At 37.2% G+C, this 22,150-nt stretch overlaps 1 protein-coding gene across 1 annotated transcript in view; it reads right to left on the bottom strand.

Annotated features, from left to right (window-relative positions):
• Positions 1–518: 518 nt before the first annotated feature.
• PXDN (peroxidasin) overlaps positions 519–22,150 on the bottom strand; it is a gene marked incomplete at both ends in the record, with an annotated part of 88,457 nt that continues 66,825 nt past the window's right edge. The window contains 7 exons of the mRNA XM_081997757.1: positions 519–641; positions 1,288–1,401; positions 2,445–2,577; positions 5,045–5,165; positions 16,108–16,316; positions 18,571–18,705; positions 19,620–21,123. Of these exons, the coding sequence (XP_081853883.1) occupies positions 519–641; positions 1,288–1,401; positions 2,445–2,577; positions 5,045–5,165; positions 16,108–16,316; positions 18,571–18,705; positions 19,620–21,123 (2,339 nt within the window). The remainder of the gene's footprint in view (positions 642–1,287; positions 1,402–2,444; positions 2,578–5,044; positions 5,166–16,107; positions 16,317–18,570; positions 18,706–19,619; positions 21,124–22,150) is intronic.

The raw sequence follows: 22,150 nt of genomic DNA, 5'->3' as shown, positions 1-22,150 counted from the left end.
GTAGATGGGTTTGCAGAAACTGGCCCTCTACGGCATTGCTCTGGGCACAGTGACCTTGTGTTTTCCTTTTCCCTGCATTTACTAAAAATAACAAAGAGCTAAATATCAAGTCAGACTGGTACTGAAAAGGGATAGTAAACTTTTAATATTGCTAATTAAAGATAGGAAACAAAGTGTTCATTTTAGAGTAAGTCTTAAGCTCAGTCGTTTTGGGTACCTAAAACTACCTGACAGTGTTCTTTTAAAGTAGCACCACTTTGAGTTTGTCTAACCTGAGAAGTTTAACAGACGATTAACTTTGACCTGTTTGCTAATTTCCCTTTCATTAATTTTTGCATTGTGATTACCTTCATGGGCAGAAAATAAAGTGATACATTATGTTATACTGTTACAGCACCATTAGAATGTTGTAAATCTTGATTTATAGCTGTTGTTAAGACTGTAGTTACCTGTTTTTGCCATCAGCAGGCATTGATATGATTTGAGGAGTATGCACCCTAAATTCTTAAAAAGCAGACTTATGGCTTCTTTTTATTAATATTTTGTTTTAAGCAGACTGGACAGCAATCTCCTTTAACCTTCACAGGTGCTTCGCAGTCAGCCAGAGGGCATGATTCTACAAAACAGGTAATCTGACCAACCTGTGTCAAGAAAAAAAAGTAACAAACCCAGAACATACTTAGCTACAAGTACCAAGCAAGAAATATATTTTTCATAGTACTGAAGAATATGTTCTCATTCATCCTCTCCAAGATCTTGGCTACTAATATCTACTCCATGTAGTTTACTTCAGTGTAAACTGATACTGAGAAGGCTCTTTGTATTTTACCATCTTTAATGGGGCCGTATACCATTTTATCTAACATTCAGGCAAGAAACTCTGGGATATCAAGTACTGACATATTTCTTTAACTACCTTCTTTACAATTTCACCGCGATAAAAGAAAATTAAAGTCTAGCACTAAGTTAGATGAGCCTTCATTGATTTTTATCCATTTTAGTAGACCTTTTCAAGAAGTCTCTTACTTCGCAGTTAATTTCGCCAGTTACAACTATACATCAGTGAAAATGAAAATATAATAAAAATATATAAAGGCTGGATTGAAAACTGGTGTCAAGGGCAGGGTTATCTGAACAATATACTCTTTCGCACCACATAACTAAAGGTCCATAAAAAAACAATTAGCAACTATTACCCAGAAATTAGAAAGCACAAAACTGGAACTGCTGTTTTAGAAGCAGAACCTGATATAATTTCTATCTCAAAATGGATTTCCACATACTTACTTTGCATTCACACACAGTACAAGGGTCCCTTTTCCAGGTTTCATTGCTGGAATACGATTTACCCTTTTCATCAGTGCAATCAGTTTTACTGAGGCGTGATTCAAGTTTTTTTATCTGAAAACATTAAAAAAAGTTAATAACTGAATCCAATAAAGGTTTTATTTTATTTTTATTTCCTCTTATGCTACATAATCCGTGATAATACTTGTCTGGGTTTTTCTTCTCAGTACTTAGTTTTCATAATGCTAAAAGATTGGAAACAGGTAATACGTATGGAAACAGCCTTTCAAAAGAAAACTAATAAAAGATACGTATTTCCAACCATGGATACATCTTTTCCTACCATTGGTTTGCGGATTGTGTGCTTCTTGGGAACAATAATTAGGAAGGCACAATTTTTAATTTAATTTAATCCCTCAGTCTTTTTTACATACAAAAAAGACAGAACTGACTGTGAACACAGCATTTCCACTGTCAAAAAGGAAGCATTGAAGATGAGTGCAACAATGATTAAGTAACATCATCAACGATGGAATCAGGTTACCATGCAAACAAATATAAAATTCATATCTGTAAATTACATGGAAAAGCTGCTTTGAAGGAACTTAATTATTCTAGGCAAACATTTTGGCCTACTTTGGATATTCTGTCTTATCTGGTATACATTTTTAAAACTGAATCCCATTATGTCTGAGTTATTCTGAATAGAGAGTTTATGCCACATCATAAAGGCCTTCTCCAAGTGATCTAGATCTTAACTATGTTAACAGCTGTATGTAGTCTGGCATATTCTTATTAAGTCTACATTTTAATAACAGTTTTACACAGGTTCTATACATTTCAGGTAGGAAAAAAAGATTTTACTAACTCTACAGACAAATATTCAGAGAAAGGCTAATCCCATGTTTAGTATACAATGGTTACACAAGGCTTCAGGTTCAAAAGTCAAGAGGGTCTAAATGTAGAACATTTCAGTATGATTTCAAAAGAACATAGGGATAAAGAACAATAACACACCATGTTCTGTGTTGTGTTTTGTTTGAGTTACTATGTGGTGCTTTTTGGCTGCAGTCGATGTCTAAACATGAGAGGACTAATGTTAGGAAAACATTATAAATTAAATCTACAATTAGAAACTATCCATTATAGCACCTTACCTGGTTTCTGAGACTTGAAATAGTTTTCTGCATTTCCAAAACAAATTCTTTGAAGTCATTCACTGCAGGCATGTTTGTATTCTCATTAGGTGCTGATGTGGCATTACGAAAATATTTACTCTGTTTCACAGAACTGCAACAAATGAATGCCAAGTCAGGGTATTCATCTAACCCATTTTTATTTGGCTAGATATTTGAGAACACACAGCAAAAATGTAAAAGAGCAACCAGCAAAGGTAGGAATTGTATGAACCACAACAGCACACGAGACCCACTGGTGCTGAAGACAGCCTCAGGTCAGGTGAGCTGTGAATTACTGTTAATATCAGAGCAACAGGGAATTTCTTGTACTTGGAAGAATAAAGTATGTATTTCACGCAGTGGGACACACAAAGTTGCCATCAGTGACACTGTAGAGCATCACTGGGTAATCTCTTGAGCCTCCAATATGAAAGCAGACAAAAGTGAGAGAGTCTTAAAAAAATATTACTTCCACATGAAATTCACAATTCGCATTCGGATTCCTAGTTTCTCCCTCTATGTGCTCATTAGCAAAATATGTATTTAAAGAAATATGACTTTAAAAAGGAAAAAGTTGGTTTTCATAAATAAATGAGAAGTACTTTTGGATATGAACATATTCCTGTGTTCCATTTTAACTAACATTTGAAATCAATACTGCTTATCGTACACAAAATCTAGAGTCTATTGTCTATAGCACTTCCCAGCTGATATCTGAGAAGAGATGTACAACACTAAATTATGTTAATCAATTCAGTCTGTTCATGGGAAAAAGTTATCAAAGGAACTGTCCATAACTAATAATATATTATTTGGCACTACTTAAAAAACGTGTATTGGAAACCAAAGATAACACTAATTATTAAGTCACTTATTACATTAAGATCCTCAAATCCATACAAGCGTTCCTATTTTGTTAGTGTGTTTTCTCCAGAGCTAAGGGATACCCAAAGAATGAACTGGCAAAGAAACCCTCGCTCATATAATAAAGGTCAAGATTTATAATCTTTTTTCAAAAATTAAAACAGCACTTATTGGCAGGTATTCAAACTACTTGGTTTCCCATAGTTTTTCATCTAAATTAAAGAAAAAGAACTCTAAACAACGTAACATGCCAAAATTCAAGTAAACCAGCTGCTATTGTACAACAAAAGGTTTAATCTTCCCCACCTGCTCAAGTTATTGAAAATGAGAAGGAAAAAAAAGGAGAAAAAATCTTCTCACCACAAATGCAATTTAAGTACAACAAGGAGCATGAGAACTGACGAGAATGTTAAACGACTGAGGTTGTTTTAGCTTTATTTATGCTATAAATAAAGTATTGTAAATTTAGTATTTTGTAGCCCTAATTTGTAATTGGACAGTTTTTGAGCTTCATTTCTGAAACACAATCAAACAGCAAGTTAACAAAAACAAGATGCTTCTCAGATATAAGCATTTATTTTTTCTTGCTTTCATTTTTGATGTAACCTTTCTGCAGTTTTAGAATTATGGTACTAGCATCTTCAAGAAGTGAATTGCTGTTTCATAAGTTTAAAAAATTCTAACAATTTACTTGCAAAGATGGATGAAACATCCTTTTTCAATGTTTACTTCAAAGGAACCTTTCTTTTTCTATTGTTTGTAAGTAAGCTTATACTATAGGCTTATACTTTAACTTATACCTTATACCTAAAGGCTCTGTTACTTCAGGAGAGTTTCCTATTAATTAAGTGAAATATAATGGTGGTGTTTCTTCAGTGTTATAACATACACATGAGTATTTGAAACTGCTGAAATAAATTTACTTGTCTACATATCTGTCTGGCCAGAGTGGGTATGCTCCTGCCTGGTTGTCTCAGCCAAGCAGATGATTTTATTTGCTGAAAGGACACATGCTATATGGAAAGAGCTATAATTCGAAAGAGTCTCAGATTCACTCATCATGAAGGATCTTCACAAGAAATGTTCGGTCTAAGCAGAAATAATTTCATTTCTCTGATTCATAGATAAATTTTGATTCTGTGGAAATTGCAGGGACCCTGTGCAGTTGATCACTTTTGACTGACATTGTGATTTACTTCCTTGATAGAGTATTTGTGGATTAGGGAGTTATAAACAACATTGTCTATAGCACTACTATTCTCCATTCCTGCTCTGAGTATTTTGGTAATAGAAGCAATCCCTACAATTATCACAGATTTTTACGCTAGTGTTGTCAACACTTGGTTTCCTCCTAGTTCTACAGAAGGACCTAGCAGCTCCAAGGAGGAAAGGAAATAACTCAGTTTGGTTACTGCAGGCATAGCAGGAATGTGGGATTCCAAATCTCCCAAATTATGCTTCCTCACTGAGTTTTTTCATGAAAAGCACAGGAAGAACAAAAGCACTATACTGTGTCACTCACAATTTGCACTTGAAAAAAAAAGTGGTTTACTGTTAGCAGACATGCAGAAGTGTCCGAATGAAATACATCAACCATAAACTTGAGAAAGCAGATGCTGGAAAAAAGTGGTATGCACATACAAAGAAATCATTCCGTTTCATTCAATTTTTAAAACAAATGTTTTTTCATACTTCTTTAAAAAAAAAAATCTCACCTTACTGTTTTGGACATTTTCATTTTCTTCAAGGGCTTGTCCTCCTGAAAGCTGTAATCAAGAGAACGTCTCCCCCGAAAATGATATGAAAATGCATTAAACTGTCCTCTAGTTCTGCAGTCTGAAATTAGACAAGAAATTAAACATTATAAACCACAGTATAATCCAGCAGTTATAATATTAATAGGGTTTTACAGTATCTTCTGAATTGGCAAAGGCAATTCATACACTCAGTCTGATTCCTCTGGAATCAGTTTGACGGCAGCTGAATATGTCTCAGTGATACAACATTTAAGCCAGCTGGATACAGAGAATTTTATTATTCACAGACCAGCTTTTTGGTATGAAACAAAGGAATAAAGATTATTTTCACAAATATATCAGTGCTACTTTAACTATTCTTTTCACTTCTGAAATTACCACTCTCTTGGCTTTTAATTATTTCTGCTTTTTGGAATGGAGTAGTTACATATGGAGGAAAACAGTAACAGAAAAAACAGCCTGTTGCTTCCTCATCTATTCCAGGCATTATTACTTGTTATTTTTGGCATTTGAAAAAGAATCTTTAATTAAATCCTGGAGAATATTTGCAGACACACTATATTGGTTGACCAGCCCTATTTCCAAATTTGAGGGATTTGAAGGTATCACCAGTCACTTAGACTCTAAGACCCCACTGCAGAGTGAAAACCTCAAGCCTGAGATAATCATGACAAATCTTCTCTGAAGATTCTAAGGGGAAGTCTTCACAGGATGAAGTATGTTTTTCCTTCAATTCACTTATTTAGCCTTCCAAACACAGTGAGTATTTGGAAGGCATCCCATTTAAAAAAGAAAAGGAATACAAAACAAAACTGGAACAGCATTTTGGAGAAGAGACAATGAGAAAATAGAAGTTTTCTCATTTTTGTTCACAGAAGCTTTAAAACAAAAAGTTACAATGGGCCAAGCTGCAGCGGTAACCAACAGCATGTTCAACTGTTAGGAGCAGAGAATCTGCTAAAAAAACAGAAGGGAAAGAGAAATGCAGAATCCCATGGACATACCCCAGCTAAGTCTGGTATTAGCAGAATGAGCCATCAAAGCAACTGGACAGGGGAAAAAGTCATTTCCCCTAAAGTTTCTCTTAACTTGCACCAGAACAAATTTATTCAGAAAGTCAATAACATTTTATAAAGTATTTTTCTGGAATTTAGGAGTAGCTAGATGGAATACCTACAGTATTAACACATATTATTGCACAAGTTTCAAGTCAAGAAAAGAGCCTCAAAACACTGTTGGACTGAGCGACTTGAGAAACTAATATAAAGTTCTTGTCTCATGTAAAATGAAAAAATAATACCATTGATTGCTCTGTGATTATGCAAAAGTAAGTATCTTGGACTACTTTTAATTGTACTGGACTTTTACTTAAATTGGACTATTTCAGTTTCCCTGTTAGGAAAAACTTTCTTTGTCCATGGCTTAATATCAATTAGAGATAGAAAAAAAAAAGACTGACAAAAAAAAAAAGTACTGATTGATTTTCAGTTCAAAACCAATACCTACAGACCATTCTTGAACATGATCTATTCACGCAATTCTTCTTCCCTTTTCTTTCCTTGCAGCTTGGCCCATTCTTCAGTATATTACCTTCCTCCTATAATAACACCACCACCAAAGGACTAGAATATATTTACTGCCAACATATTGTTCATTCTTCTTGGGTGTTCTGCCGTTTCTCAGACAATCTTCTTGCTGCTTACTCAGAAACTAAGGTCCTTCAGACAGGAACAGACCGCTGTGTCTGTAAGATGCTTAGCATCAAGGCTTTTTTAATCACCCTTAGACATTTCTATATTTAGTATGGTGAGAAAGGGGGTCACACTGAAGGGCTGTGCTGATTTTGGCTGGGATAGAGTTAATTTTCTTCATAGTCCTAGTATGGGGCTATGTTATGGATTTGTGCTGAAAAGAGTGTTGATAACACAGGGATGTTTTCGTTACTGCTAAGCAGTGCTTACACAGCATCAAGGTCTCTTCTGCTCCTCACACCACCCCACCAGCAAGTAGGATGGGGGTGTACAAGACTCTGGGAGGGGACAGAGCTGGGACAGCTGACCCCAACTGACCGAAGCAATATCCCACGCCATCTGATGTCATGCTTAGCAAATAAAGATGGAGGAAGAAGAAAGGGGGGATGTTCGGAGTGATGCCGTTTGTCTTCCCAAGTCACCGTTATGTGTGACAGAGCCCTGCTTTCCTGGAGATGGCTGAACACCTGCCTGCCCATGGGAAGTGGTGAATGAATTCCTTGTCTTGCTTTGCTTGTATGCGCAGCTTTTGCTTTGCCTATTAAACTGTCCTTATCTCAACCCACGAGGTTTCTCATTTTTACTCTTCAGATTCTCTCCCCTGCCCCACCAGGGGGGAGTGAGTGAGCGACTGTGGGGAGCTTAGTTGCTGGCTGGGGTTAAACCATGACAAACGCCATTGGAGAAAGAACTAGTTTTGGTCAGATGCATTTCCTTCTTAAAGCAATCTCTTGCTTAAAGTTTTCCTGATTGTCACAGAAATTTTAGTTTCTCTTGGAAGCAATCTGTGAAAGGTTTCTGCTATTCTCCTTTGTTTAATAACTGCTATAGTTTAAAAAATTCTACATAATACAGAAGATTATTTTGGGAGAAAAATTTCCCCAAATTAGCCATAACCAGTTCAACTCATTTTCTGCACAAAAGCTGAATGTTTAAGTGCAACCTAATAATCTCTTTTCTCCATGGAAGTTTTGTTCTACAGTCTAGGTATTGTTACACTCCAAGTGTCAAGATAATTCATTTGTATATTGAAGCCATGTTCACATCTTCAGTAAATCGCCTAAGTGCCGGGTCCTGCACTTGGGTCACAACAACCCCACACAAGGATACAGCCTTGGGGAAGAGTGGCCGGAGAGCTGCCTGACAGGAAAAGACCTGGGGGTGCTGGTTGACAGCCGGCTGAACATGAGCCGGCAGTGTGCCCAGGTGGCCAAGAAGGCCAACAGCGTCCTGGCCTGTATCAGAAATGGTGTGGCCAGCAGGAGTAGGGAAGTGATTGTGCCCCTGTACTCGGCACTGGTGAGGCCGCACCTTGAATACTGTGTTCAGTTTTGGGCCCCTCACTACAAGAAGGATGCTGAGGTGCTGGAGCGTGTCCAGAGAAGGGCAACGAAGCTGGTGAGGGGTCTGGAGCACAAGTCTTATGAGGAGCGGCTGAGGGAACTGGGGTTGTTTAGTCTGGAGAAGAGGAGGCTGAGGGGAGACCTCATTGCTCTCTACAACTACCTGAAAGGAGGTTGTGGTGAGGTGGGTGTTGGTCTCTTCTCCCAAGTAACAAGCGACAGGATGAGAAGAAATGGCCTCAAGTTGTGCCAGGGAGGTTTAGATTGGATATTAGAAAAAATGTTTTCACTGAAAGTGTTGTTAAGCACTGGAACAGGCTGCCCAGGGCGGTGGTGGAGTCACCATCCCTGGAGGTATTTAAAAGACATGTAGATGTGGTGCTTAGGGACACAGTTTATTGGTGGACTTGGCAGTGCTAGGTTAACATTTGAACTTGATCATTTGAAAGATCTTTTCCGACCTAAATGATTCTATGATTGTATTTCCCAGAAGGTTTTAAAAATCCACCTATAATGTAAATGAGATAGAAAAAACTTGATGTTTAGAAGTATTGAGCACTCTTAATTCCCAGTCAATCACTTCTCAAAGTCTCTGTCAAGGAGATTTAACAAATTGAGAGACTAAGGGAATGTGAAGAAAAGCACATATCATGTAACTATTGCTTCTATTTGATTATACTTCAGTTTTCTGAGATTTAGTGTAGGGAATTATGTTGCTGTTACTGTAAGCAGTTCTATGTATCTAAGAACACTTAGTTGTGCCAGTGGGAGCAATAAAAGGGAGGAGAAACACTGAAAATGTCTGAAATGTCAAAAGATTTTTTTGACTAGATGTTTTAACAAAGCAACTACTTAAAAATTACACAACATAGGAAAAAGACTTTTCACTCCAAATGAAGTCCTAACTCAAAATAGCTGGGTTTGTTATTGCTAAGTAGGCCGCATCCCTTCACATTACAATGCACCTCTTCTTTTTGTCAGTTGAATAAGACTTTCTAACAAATGATACATTAAATACCAGCAAAAATTGTAATATGTTCGTCTAAAATTCAACAGTAATCTCCTCTGATTGGAACAGATGTATTTTGCATAAGCATTATTTAAACATCTGGACAAAAATAACAGCATAGAATGTAGAAGATTAAGTGACAACCCAGACTTTCATCTCCCCGCTGACATACTCAGGAATTCTAATAATAAAGACGTTCTCTGTAGTTGACCTTGAAGCTCAGAGACTGATGCTACCAAAACTAGAAGGCCCAGACATTGGAGAGAAAGCAAATATCCAGATAATTTAAAGAACATGACTATATAAATTGTTAATATACAGCAAATGGTAACCTAAAAACATTTAAAAACATAACCTGTCTTCATGATCTGAACAGGTTTTTGACAGCCCACAGGATGGTAAAGGAGAACCATAAGGTTCTTAACACCACACCAAAGCAAATCCAATCTCCCCAGCAGAAAAATTAAACAGACTATTTAGAAAAAGTTGCAAATTAAAAACATGCACCTTTTTGAATATAAAAATCAAAGATCAGTGAGAAAAAATAATTTCAGACAGACTGAAAATCCATGAAAACTTGGAAGTTTGAAAAGTAAGGACTCTAAGGACCCTAAGAACTGACCTAAGAACTGACCGGCCCATTAGACTGTGAAGGTATTAGTGTCTTAGAAAGGTAGTAACAGTCCACAGAGAAGAAGGAAAGATTCCGACTGCCTAGTTTTGCAGAAATCACCGAGACACTTCCATTAGAATCAGAGAATCACAGAATCACTAAGGTTGGAAAGGACCTTCAAGATCATCAAGTCCAACCATTATTAATCCAGCGCCACCATGTTCCCTAAACCATGCCCTGAAGCGCCACATCCACACGTTTTCCTACCCTTTTTCCTACCCCTATCCATGTTTCCTTTACAGTCTATGGACAGTGACACAGGAGTCAGCCTGAATCGTCCTCTAGAGACATCTCTTTCTCTACTGCCTTCAGCGGGACTTCAAGAGGCTGAGATCTTACCTTTGGGGACTCGTTTAGGAGTTTAGGGTTAAATGTTATGACTGACAACCTATTGCTTTCACTAGGGATGGTAACTACTGGCATGAGACCCCTGGCAGCAAAGACAAAGTACTGTCACAGCTCAAGGTCTAATCTATATCTAATTAAGATTTAAGTTTATGAATTACAACTGTATTTTATTGATCATAGATACATCAAAAAGATAAAATATTCTTCATTTGGATGAAATATAAATAAAAGTACTGATTCTCTCAATAAAATTTATATCATAGTGAAATGCTGGACTACATTAAATGTACTACTATTCAAAGAAAAAAGGATATAATCTTTAAAATTACAGACCATGGAACTTTATTTTAGTAGCCTGGCATAGTCTGAATTGTTATTAAGCTAATAGACACTGTCTTTAAATGTAAATTTTAATGTAAAAAGATACATTTGAATGTAGAAAGCAAAAATAATTATGACAAGACAGAAGCAAACCACAAGATCTGTGTAAAGAGAAAACATGTTCAGGCCTAAATTGCACCATTTTGGTATTTTGAAGAGTTCTTGGTAAAGAATTTCTATTGTCACAGAAGATCTTGCAGTCTCATACTGAGGCTGCTGTTAACATTTTAAAACATTAAAGTCTTCCACAGCATTTAGGGTGTAGCCCAGTGCTGCTTAGTATTTTCACTGAAGATGAAAGGGCATAAAGAGAAGCACATAATCAGATATAATACTAGAAGTAAAAGCCAACCAATTTTGAATGTAGAATAAAGCACAATTGTTACAACAAACAGTTGACGGCTTTCTGGAAGCAATTCTTAAATCACAGAGATTAATGTGGTCAGTACAGAAGCAACAGATGGCATAATTGTTGGTCTGGTCTTAAAATGCAAAAATTCATAAATACAGGTCTATCCTACTGGAAGACCATGTATAAACGCACTCAGATTAAGAGTGTGTCTTAAGTCTTCTAATAAAATTCAGTGGGATTTAAACATGTTTAATCATAATTTCTATAAGGCTGTTTTCCTGAATTAGATAAAAAAACAATATCTGATACAGGAGATATGTTGGTTGCTAACTGAGAACCAGTTAAGAAAAATTGGCCTTCTAAATCAGTTTAGGCTTATAAAGATGACTTCCTACTGAGTCATTGTTCGACATAAAACAAAAGGCTAAAGAAATTTTTCATTTTGATTTACAAAAAAAAAGTGTGAAACCATTAAAGACTCACAATGGAAAACATTTTGAAATTACATACTTGGAGTAACATCATGTTTCCATTTCAGCCAATACGTCTTTGCACCCAATTTCTATTCTTTTTTTAACATAAATCATTTCACAAAAACATTTGGCATATCCATAACAGAATGCTTATATTTGAGGGAAGAGAGAGTTATCATTTCTGTGTTTTGGGTTCAGAACTGAGATACAAAGTCAGCAAGAGTAATCATGGAAACATACACTGAGTACTTAAAAAAAAGGGGGGGAGGGGAAGTCTTTTTTTGCACTAGAGAGCCTGAAAAAAAACACCAAAAGTTTCTTCTTTGAAAAACTTGAAGCTTGGATGCTCTTTGCTCAAATAAAGAGCTGAAGTAAATCTGCAGTAATTACTCACCATCTCTGACAAGACAAACAAAGGTAGAAAGTGAAGGAAACCAGAAGAAAAACTTGCATACCTTAGTGGAACCCCTTCTTTTTCCCATCATAAACTAGTAATTCTGTTGTATCATTCGTTAACTGAAATCTAAAGGCAATCTGGTATTGTTGTTATATAAAGGAATAATGCTTTTCTTTATAGGTAATAAATACTAGCTTTACTCAAGAAATCTATGGAGTAGCTTTTTGTAGCTAAGAAATTTTTCTATTCTTCATACGGAAAAGTATTTCGACTTGAACAAAACAGGAAGGTTAACAAAAACAGATGTGTTTTTTAACCAAGCTGAAACAGCTGAACATATGGGTGACTTATTCAACATACATAAAGTGAAACGAACAGTATTCTCTTTTCTAAATTTTAACTTACAGGGATTTTAATTATAAAATAATCAGAAGTATTCTAAATATGGAGAATGATACAATATTTTTCTTCTAAATAAACAAACAACAAATACAAATTCAAAGGAAGAAAGTAAACTTAAAGTATTTAACTTGAAGAAAATTTATGTAAGTTAAAAAAAATGCTGTTCCTGAACATATGCTGTGTATGCCCCCTACTCCACAGTAGTGGTACGTCCCCAGTGCCACAGAATGAAAGACAAATTTTAAATTAATTGCTTAACCTTGAATTCCCACAGAAAACATCACACCTATTCACCCGTGCAAGAAAGCAGTTCATGTCATACATACTTTGTTTTTTCTTAATTAACCTCTGCATAGAATAGAATCATAAAATCATAGAATAGTTTGGGTTGGAAGAAACCCTTAAAGGTCATCTAGTCCAAACTCCCCGACATGGGCAGGGATATCTTCAACTGGATCATGTTGCTCAAAGCCCCATCCAACCTGACCTTCAATGTTTCCAGGGACAGGGCATCTACCACCTCTTTGGGCAACCTGGGACAGGGTTTCACCACCCTCATAGTGAAAAATTTCTTCCTTATATCTAGTCGAAATCTAGCGTTTTTTAGTTTAAAACCATTAACCCTTGTCCTACTGCTACAGGCCCTGAAAAAAGTCTGTCCCCATCTTTCTTAGAAGCCCCCTTTAAGTACTGGAAGGCTGCAAAAAGGTCTCCCTGGAGCCTTCTCTTCTCCAGGCTGAACAACCCCAACTCTCTCAGACTGTCCTCATAGGAGAGGTGTTCCATCCCTCTGATCATTGTTGTGGCCTTCATCTGGACCCACTCCAACAGGTCCATGTCTTTCCTGTGCTGAGGGCTCCAGAGCTGGACACAGGACTCCAGGTGGGGTCTCACCAGAGCAGAGTAGAGGGGCAGAATCACCTCCCTCGACCTGCTGGCCACGCTGCTTTGGATGCAGCCCAGGATGAGGTTGGCCTTCTGGGCTGTGAGCGCACATTGCTGGCTCATGTCCAGCTTGTCATTCACCAGTACCCCCAAGACCTTCTCGGCAAGGCTGCTCTCTATCCCTTCATTCCCTGGCCTGTATTGGTACCCGGGGTTGTCCTGACCCAGATTGCAGGACCCTGAACTTGGCCCTGTTGAACCTCATAAGGTTCACATGGGCCCATGCCTTGAGCTTGTCCAGGTCCCTCTGGATGGCATCCCGTCCCTCAGGCGTGTCAACCACATCATTAAGCTTGGTGTCATCTGCAAACTTGCTGAGGGTGCACTCAATCCCACTGTCTGTGTGGATGAAGATATTAAACAGTACTGGTCCCAGTACAGACCCCTGAGGGACACCACTTGTCACTGATCCCCATTTGGATTTCAAAAGAGTTCAGAAAAAGTGGGATACAGATAGGAAATTTTTTAAAGAACCTGAGTTATTTACCCTTTCTTTTGCTTGGCAGTTTTCTAACTGTATTGCATCCAGTAGTACTCTCTGGTAGTAACATTCTTGAATGAAAATACAAGCTGGGCTTGTTGAATGGCTGAATACTCTAAAGACTTTCCAAAGATAACATCTGCTCGAAAAGGCTCAGTGATAACATAACATTTAGAGAATCAACACACAATTTCTCAGAAGAGCTTTACAATTTTTCCAAATCGATATAATTAATGTATTTGTGAAACATCTGCCAAGTATGTGTTTGTGAAACTGTCTGCCAGGTTGCATGAACCATGGCAAAGTGAACTTAGCCTGAACTGGTAGAATATGATTTCTCTGCTAATGGTAAAGCATTTGAAGAGTGATAATTGATTTTCTCTGAATGCTTCTGACATATGTCAGGATTACTTTTAAGAGATTCTGGAAGACTTTGCATTAAAATTACAATGTGTCAACCATATCTAGAGTTTTATAAGCTATTATGATCTGTGTGGGAATGGCAAACCTAGTAAATATATTGTTTACAAAACCTGAGTAATCTAAAAAAAACCCTGGTGAAAATTAGGGTATGACCTGAACGAACTATCCGGGGGAAAATTGTACAAGATTTCATTGAAATCTGAAGTATTTATTTCTCCTAGTGTCAGACAGATAACTGAGATTTTGAGCCTAGACTTCCAAGGGTGAATGTTCTTAGACAGCAATTTTATTACAGTGATTTATTATTTAAAGAGGTGTTTAATGGACAAGGCAGTCATCAGTTTAAAAGCTAAATTGTGTAATATCTTTGATTAGTAAATCTCTATCTACTTTTTTTCATTTTTAACGGTACCTGAGTTTGTTCCCAGGGTAAAGTCAGACTAGTTAGAACCATTCCTCAGTATTTATGCCCTGTCCCGGGAAACGTTCCAGGTCAGGTTGGACGACGCTCTGAGAAACCTGATCTAGTTGAACATGTCCCTGCTCATTGCAGGGGGGGGTTGACCAGGTGACCTTAAAAGGTCCCTTTCAACTCAAAGATTCTATGATTTCATGATTTACAGTATCTGTACCAGGTTGAAGCGACATCCTCCATCAGTTTACACTTTACCTACTGCCTTAAATTCTGAGCTATATCACCAAAGGACCCTCTGTCATTGGCGACAATTGTATCTTACCAAAAGTGTTAAACAGATACTAGAAGAAGAGTGTGACCTCTCTCTCAGAAATACAATCTACTGGTTCTTTATTCATGCATATCTTTTGACAGAATATTGAATAGCCTACTCATAAGTAGTAAACTCAAGTAGCAAACTCAAGAGAATCAGCAGGAGAAAAGATTAAGAACTCAGAGATAGGTAACTTTCATCAGCAAATCTACAAGATACCGGTATTGAAAACCAGGTTCTTACTAGGTAAATTATAGGATCCTAATACTTGTCAGCTGATAGTACCATTACCCTCTGCAATGAGCAAGTTTTTTTTTTCGAGTTAGTAATTTGTTTGACAGCAATTTCTAGAAAATCAGAGTTCCACAGAGAATTCCCCCAAATTCCTGAATATACTTTTTCAGCCAGACCATGTCATTTGAGTTTTCTCAAAAGAAAATTATACCAACACTGTCAAGGAGATTTCAATAAAGAGAGGTCATTGTCCTCTGAAGTATTTTGTTGTTGATCATACTGCAAATCATTCTGCAAATCTGTGTGATCCAGAAGATTCTCTTGGGAAGGGATCTTCTAATTATGTTACAGATGCAGTGAAGTCTGATGTTATAGAGGCTAAAGAGAGGCCATGCAGAAAATCTGTATGTGAGCTAACAGCCAACATACAGGCTACGAAGCAACATGGGATTCTCAATGTCCTGCACTTCATGTAGAGAAGTAAACCTTGTTTCTGGAGAAAAAAAGTTTACTTCTGAAGAAAAACAAATCACCCCACTGTCCTAACTTTTGAAGGAGATGGCAAGGAACAAGAATGTTTATCCACAAAAGGAAGAAAACAGGAAAACAGTTATTTACACCATGCAATGCTCAAACCTATGCTATGTTTAGCATGTGTCTATATCATATAAAATATGGAATGTTCACTCACTTAACAAGGGTTGTAGTAACTGCCTTATACCCTTATTAATAAGCAAGGAACATTATTCTACCTCTCCCCTTTAAAGCCTCACAGTTAATGAAGACAAAAAGGTTATCTCAAATAAATTGTTCAGCACCACAGTTGATCAGCAATGAGACAGAACCCAGCCTTTGGTACCGAGTCAGATGAGTAGACATCTCAAAGAAGACACTTCAGTAAATAAGAATCTTTCTCACTCTTCTTCTTCAATTGGGAAGTTCAATAGTAATGCTCTGCTCCAGATTTGAGTTTGTAACATCTTAACAAAACCAGAACAATAGTTGAATATCTTCTTAAAATAAATTTAACAGACACTAAACAAAATGCACATTAATACACACAAATCCACTGTATACAGACCTTCACAGCAATCTTGCCACATCCTGAGGTCCAGTTTAGGAATATCTTCACAGCTACTATATCCATGTGGGAATTCAGCCACCTTAAAGACATCATGTTGCACCCTGGTTATGTTGTCACCATTGTCACACAAAACTCTGGCAAGAGATGTCTGCTTGATCTGAGTCAGCTGAGCAGGCGTGAACACACCAGGGTTCTCATACCATAACCTGTAATCTCACAGAAAATACAAGTTTGCTAGTGAAAAATCAAAACGTGCAGTTTTCCAGAGATATTGCAATACTGTATTCAGATAAATCCTGTTTTCTACTTTACATTGTATCTGAGGGAGTGATCCAGATCCCAAAATGTAAGTGCCCGGTGTTATTTCAGCCCCACTGGGCATCATGCTGACACTGAAAGGGTCCCATTTCAATGTCTTGGCTATCTTTGGACATCTAAAATGGCACTAGACTGCCAAATTTAGCATTCTTTTAAGGTAGAGGCTTAAACTACCACAGATTTCTTTCTCCAGGCAACTTTCCTATGGGTATGAAAAAATTTTGATAGAATTGCTGAGATTAGATGAATGGTTAATCTATACCTAGTTTATTATCAAGATAAATGAGACTGCTTAATTTACTAAGGATTTTTTTTCTGTAAAACTATTTTAGTGACTATACTAATTCAGGGACTTACTAATATATGCTCAGTTAATTCATTATATTCAAGGAGGAAACATTGTGGTTATCAAGAGAAAATATAAATAATACATTACTATCAAAAGCATGCCAGCCCTTGTAAAAGAAAATGTTTTAAGTTACTGTCCAGGATTTGAAAACATTTTACCCTAACATACAAGAATTGTTCACTGTGATATTGCTTACATCTTACAAAACTGTAAAGTTGTAATTCTATATTGATACTTTTTGCACCTATTTCAACCAAAAATAAGTAGGAGACTCTTAAAACTTTATGAAAAATCACTAATAATTTTATATTAAACTTAGAAGAATGGTCAACAAATTTCATTTTACCTACTTATTGTATCATTTCATAAGGCATTGGACAGTGGCCAATGTATTTCCAAGTACTGTGATCGGAATAGCACATTCTGAAATTTCCATCTTGACATGAAGTTAGGCTCCCTTCAAACATCACTTCTTTTCCCTGCATAGGCACATTTGTTTTGCATGGTGCTGTCAGCTTTGATCCTCTGCCCATTGTAAAGGCTTTTCAAAGAAGTGAGAGTTGCTTTCCTTATGTCTAATAATATTTTACTGTTTGCTGGCATGTTGCTTCAAAACATTTGTATTCTTTGGACAGCAGAATCCCATTTCCTAAATATTGAATTTTTGTTGTTTCAGGAAAAAAAAAAGTCTTTTGCTGGAAAAATGCAAACAGACATACACAGAAAAGCAGTATCATCATCCTGTTGTGACATAAATAGGTACCTGTCACCAGCAATCTGGAGCTCATACTGCATATACTCTACCTCCAGGCATGAGAGTTTTATGTTTCACAGCTTAATGTTTAAACAGACTTTATGTAAGAAAGTTGTTTGAAAAAAAACATACAAAAAGGCTTGTGTTATGGAGTACAGAAATAAAAAAGCCTTTAGACTCTATTAAGTAGCAATTTTATAACTTATATAAAGCAAATGACATCAGAGAGAGTGAATCAAATCCAATTTCCTAATTATTCCTCTGTTTCCCTTTCACTAGGATGGGTCTAATCAGCGTAAGTCTTTCTACCCTCATGCCATCCAAAACCAGGATTCTAGGTCACAAATTATGTTAAAATGAAGGAAATGTTCATTTTCAGATTCCAAACAAGTGTGCAGAAAGTATGCAAGGGAGATGTGGCTGCTCTAACAACAGCAATGGCCATTGTTTTATTTCAGGTACTGCAGAAACTGAAAATGAGAAATTGCTCATAATGTGCGTGTAAAGTAATTTAGGAACAATTATCAAATTGTGTTCTTTGGGATAACCTCTCTGCTTTTAAGACTCTTTTTGTGCACAGATTGCTTGTATTGAAATATATGTATAGGGGTTATACACACAGAATGATACTTTTCCAACCTACGCTTAAGTAATGCAGATGGTGAAAGTGTCTCAACCACCAAAACTCCTTTGCCAATAAAATAATTAAATACCAATGAAATGAGATGAGTAACATCCATTTTTCAGAAAGGTAAGTGACTTGAATAACTGGCAGAAAGGAAACTTTTGTTGTTTGTGTTGGCTGTGGTGCTTTTTGGAGCTGAGTATGACCTATTCACCATAAAAAGTAACAGATTTAAAAAATAAATTAATCATAGCTTCTAACAATGTTTTAAACCTGGATTCTTCATCTTTTCAACTATGTATTTAAATCATAAGTGAAAATAAAATGCAGCTTGATTTGGAAAAAAACATTGCAACTGTTATTAAGCATCCTCAATTTAAAATTACTTTTGGTTTCCATGGTATTTCAATTTACCTGTCTCCATCCCGAATGCGCCTAAACTGTGTGCTTAACAGACACATCAAAGTTGGCCCCAGTCGGCTCCCTGGAACTAAGTCTTCTACCATTAGAGCAGGAAATAGGTCTATGTTCAGTGGGGAACCATACAACCTATAAAGAGAAAACCATGAATATTTAATAACAAGTATTTTACATTTACAAAATAATCAGTATGTGGCAAAACTAAGGGCAAGAGATATGAACAACTCACAGTAAAAACGAAAGTGATAGTGCTACATGCTTTGTGAACAACCTGTGGGTGTATACTCAAGAAATCCTGCAATGTAGGTTGTATGTGTGAGTAACATCACAGGGGTCTGCAAGTCTACCCCACAATTTCCTTTCTCCTAGTAGCTTTCTTCTGATTTCTTAGAACCATTTCTTTTTCAATAACTTCTCTTCCCTGCCCCCCTGTACACTTTTTCTTTTACTGTTGCTGAGACTAATTCTTTGTCTTTGATTTTGTGTAGATAAGCTAGGGGTAGCAGGTAGCTGAAGACTGATTTTCAAACACTGATGCTCTAAAGAAGAACAGATTACCAGTAATGAAGGCTGCCCACATGAAAATAGAGTGAACAATATTCCCATTTGTTTTAGTGTACGGAATGGATGGAACTGAACATGTAAATACTTACACGAGACTGACAACCTGATCTAGTTGAAGGTGACCCTGCTGATTGCAGGGGGGGTTGGACTAGATGACCTTTGAGTGTCCCTTCCAACCCAAACTATTCTATGATTCTATGAAATATGACCTTACACAAAAGAAATATTCATATTTAACAGCATTTATAAAACCAGACATTTCAAATCAGTAATTTCATGAACACACAGAGAGATGTCGAAGTGGAGAAATTATCTGCATGTGAGAACTTTCCACATCTATTTCCTGTTATGGATGGAAATTTTTTTTAAAATCCCTTTACCCCTTTCTTAACAAATGTTTTCTTCTGGATAAGACATTTAGCTACTAATTTTGCATGCACATTTAGATAATTGATTGTTTTTCTTCACCTCAGGCTCACCTGCTAAGTTTCTCCCTGATTTCAGGATTCTTAATTTCATTTTTCAGATCTTCAAAAGTCTGAGCTGAAGAAAGATTACAGTAAACTCTAAAATCATGGTAGGGAGGAATTCCATGATCTCTGCCTCTCTGAATATTCATAGCTGCCAGATCTAAAGCCACAGTACGTGCCATGGAGAAGAGTCTTTCTGTTAATTCTGTATTGAGTAATTGTGATGGGACACGCATCTTACCAGCAACACCAAACAATCCCCTTAGAAGTGGATCAATGCCTCCTTCATTTACAATCCGAAATGGAGAGAAGAATGCCTTATGAAGAGGTAGATGGCCTTGTGGAATAGGTTCAAAGTTTTCATCCAGTCGATACAGAAAAGGATTAATGAGTGTGTGACCAAACCTAAAAGCGGCAGTTGCAAACTCATTAGTTATGCCAGAATTAACACTGGGATCATAACCCTTATATTCGCCAAGCATCTTCATGCCTACCTCTCCAAAGATCTTAGGTAGCCAGTGGCTAAATGTTATGTGTTGCATTTCTGCACCAACAATTTTGCGTGTTTCATGATATATTGTGTCACCATCCCAGTGTGGATTGAGTTTCAGTAGCTCTGTGGCAATTCTGTTGTGTTCTCTAAACCACAACGTGTGGATGCTGGTAAGACCCAGCTGTTCGTTAGAACGCTGATCACCAGCTAAAAAGCAGGGAATTGGGCTCTCATTTTCATCTCTCATACATTCTGTTGGTGGGCCAGTAGCAAATGGAAGAAGGGGCTTGCCAGATCTCTGCACGATGCCCTGTCTCAGAAGACCCCTTTGACTCGCCAGGTCTCTGATTTCTAGTGCTTCATGGTCTGAACTGCCATAAACATTAGATGCATCGATGTATGAAGTCAGCTGGTTGATCTGTTCTCGTGGGTACACAGAATTCATCAGGAGAGATGTCATGCCACTTCCACAAACCGGACTGGAGCGCACGAAAAACATGCAGCGTGCACCATTTCGAACTCTGGGATCATTTGGTGGTATCATGATTGAAAAGCATGGAGGATCATTTGTACAAACTGAACTGCAATGCTGACCATCCGAAAACCTGGCCTCACTTAGGGCAGCCACGGTGAGGTCAAGGTCATGGTCAAGAAACTGACCCCACTGCATGAGCATGTGAGTGTACTGGTCATCAGGAGTTATTGTTTCTGTTCCAATCAGGGTAGTTGAAACCAAGCGAGGCATGGGGAGTGCGTAGCCATTAGAGAGCCTCTTGGGTTCAATTCCCCGAGGCAAATTAAATCCATTTTCGTAGACTGACTTTAACAGACGTTCAAAGGCTGTCAGAGAAGCGCCCCACATGGGATGCTGAAGGTTGTTGCAGGTTCCATCATGTGTCCTGTATTTCTGGTGGAAGCACATATCTGAGCAGTTGTTCACTCGTCGATGGGCTGTACAGCCTGAGAGGTTAGCTATCAGATTCAAGTACTGTGGGGATACAAGGTCATTATAGTGATAACCTGAAACCAGAAGAAAAGACAGAACAAAAATCAAAGACTTCATAGACTCATGGTCCCCACAGATCATTAATTTCTTTGCAATGTTATTTTACTATATTATATTTTCCACCAGATTAAATACCCCTATTGTTTAAAAGGACCAGTAATAATCATGTATGAATATAAGAGCATTAGGTCATTTGAAAAACCACTATTAGGTCAGGAGGGAACTTTCTTAATGCAAATTCAAGTACAACTTTTACAAAATGTTCACAAAAGGAGCTCATCACTTATTTGGACACCTAAAAAAGCAGAGATATTTTCAGAAATAAAAGCTTCATATTGAGACAAATGGGAAAATTTTCCCCAAGTTAGTTAAAGCATTTTAGAAACTGTCAGTAACATTTACACGGACTCCAAGACTTTATATTTTGAGACTTGGTAATTCACTGAACATTACTATTTTGTTTTGCTTTATTACAGTGAAAGTTGCAGAATTTTAAGAAAAAAATTCAGCAAAACACAAAAAAAAAAAAAAACCCCAGGCAATATAGCTAAACAGAGGAGTGAGCTCTAGGACAAGTGTTATGGAGTAACTCACATTCACATTACCCAAGACTAGTTTCTAAAGAAAACTGTGTTTGCATAACACTTGGCAGAGGTTTCCTCTGCAATCCACACCATTCACTTCTGGGACTACAATATACTTATCGCATTCCTGCATTTTTTCTCAATTCATAGAAAAATAGTATATATAAAATATATACTGTAACTAATGAGAATTATGTTTTTGTAACTTCAGACTAAGGTTATGTGTTGCATGATCTCTGCTGTGGTATGACGGCATGTGGAAGAACTGAAGACCATAAGGAAGGCCTCCTAGTACAGTGCTGGGTGACTGCAAATAGCAGAACAGTCAGGCTGTACCTTGTCCATGCTGCCTATTAGGAGCCATTCTAAAAGTGATTTTTTCTCATAAACATTTGGGCTTCATTTCAGGGGAAAAAAGTAATTAATTTGGGCTATATCTACATTACCAACTTGTGTA

Source organism: Phaethon aethereus (genome assembly GCF_964289735.1).
Source record: "Phaethon aethereus genome assembly, chromosome: 3".
NCBI classification, from domain to species: Eukaryota; Metazoa; Chordata; class Aves; order Phaethontiformes; family Phaethontidae; genus Phaethon; species Phaethon aethereus.
The sequence above is the reverse complement of the archived record's forward strand: the minus strand, read 5'-3'. Positions and strand labels throughout refer to the sequence as shown.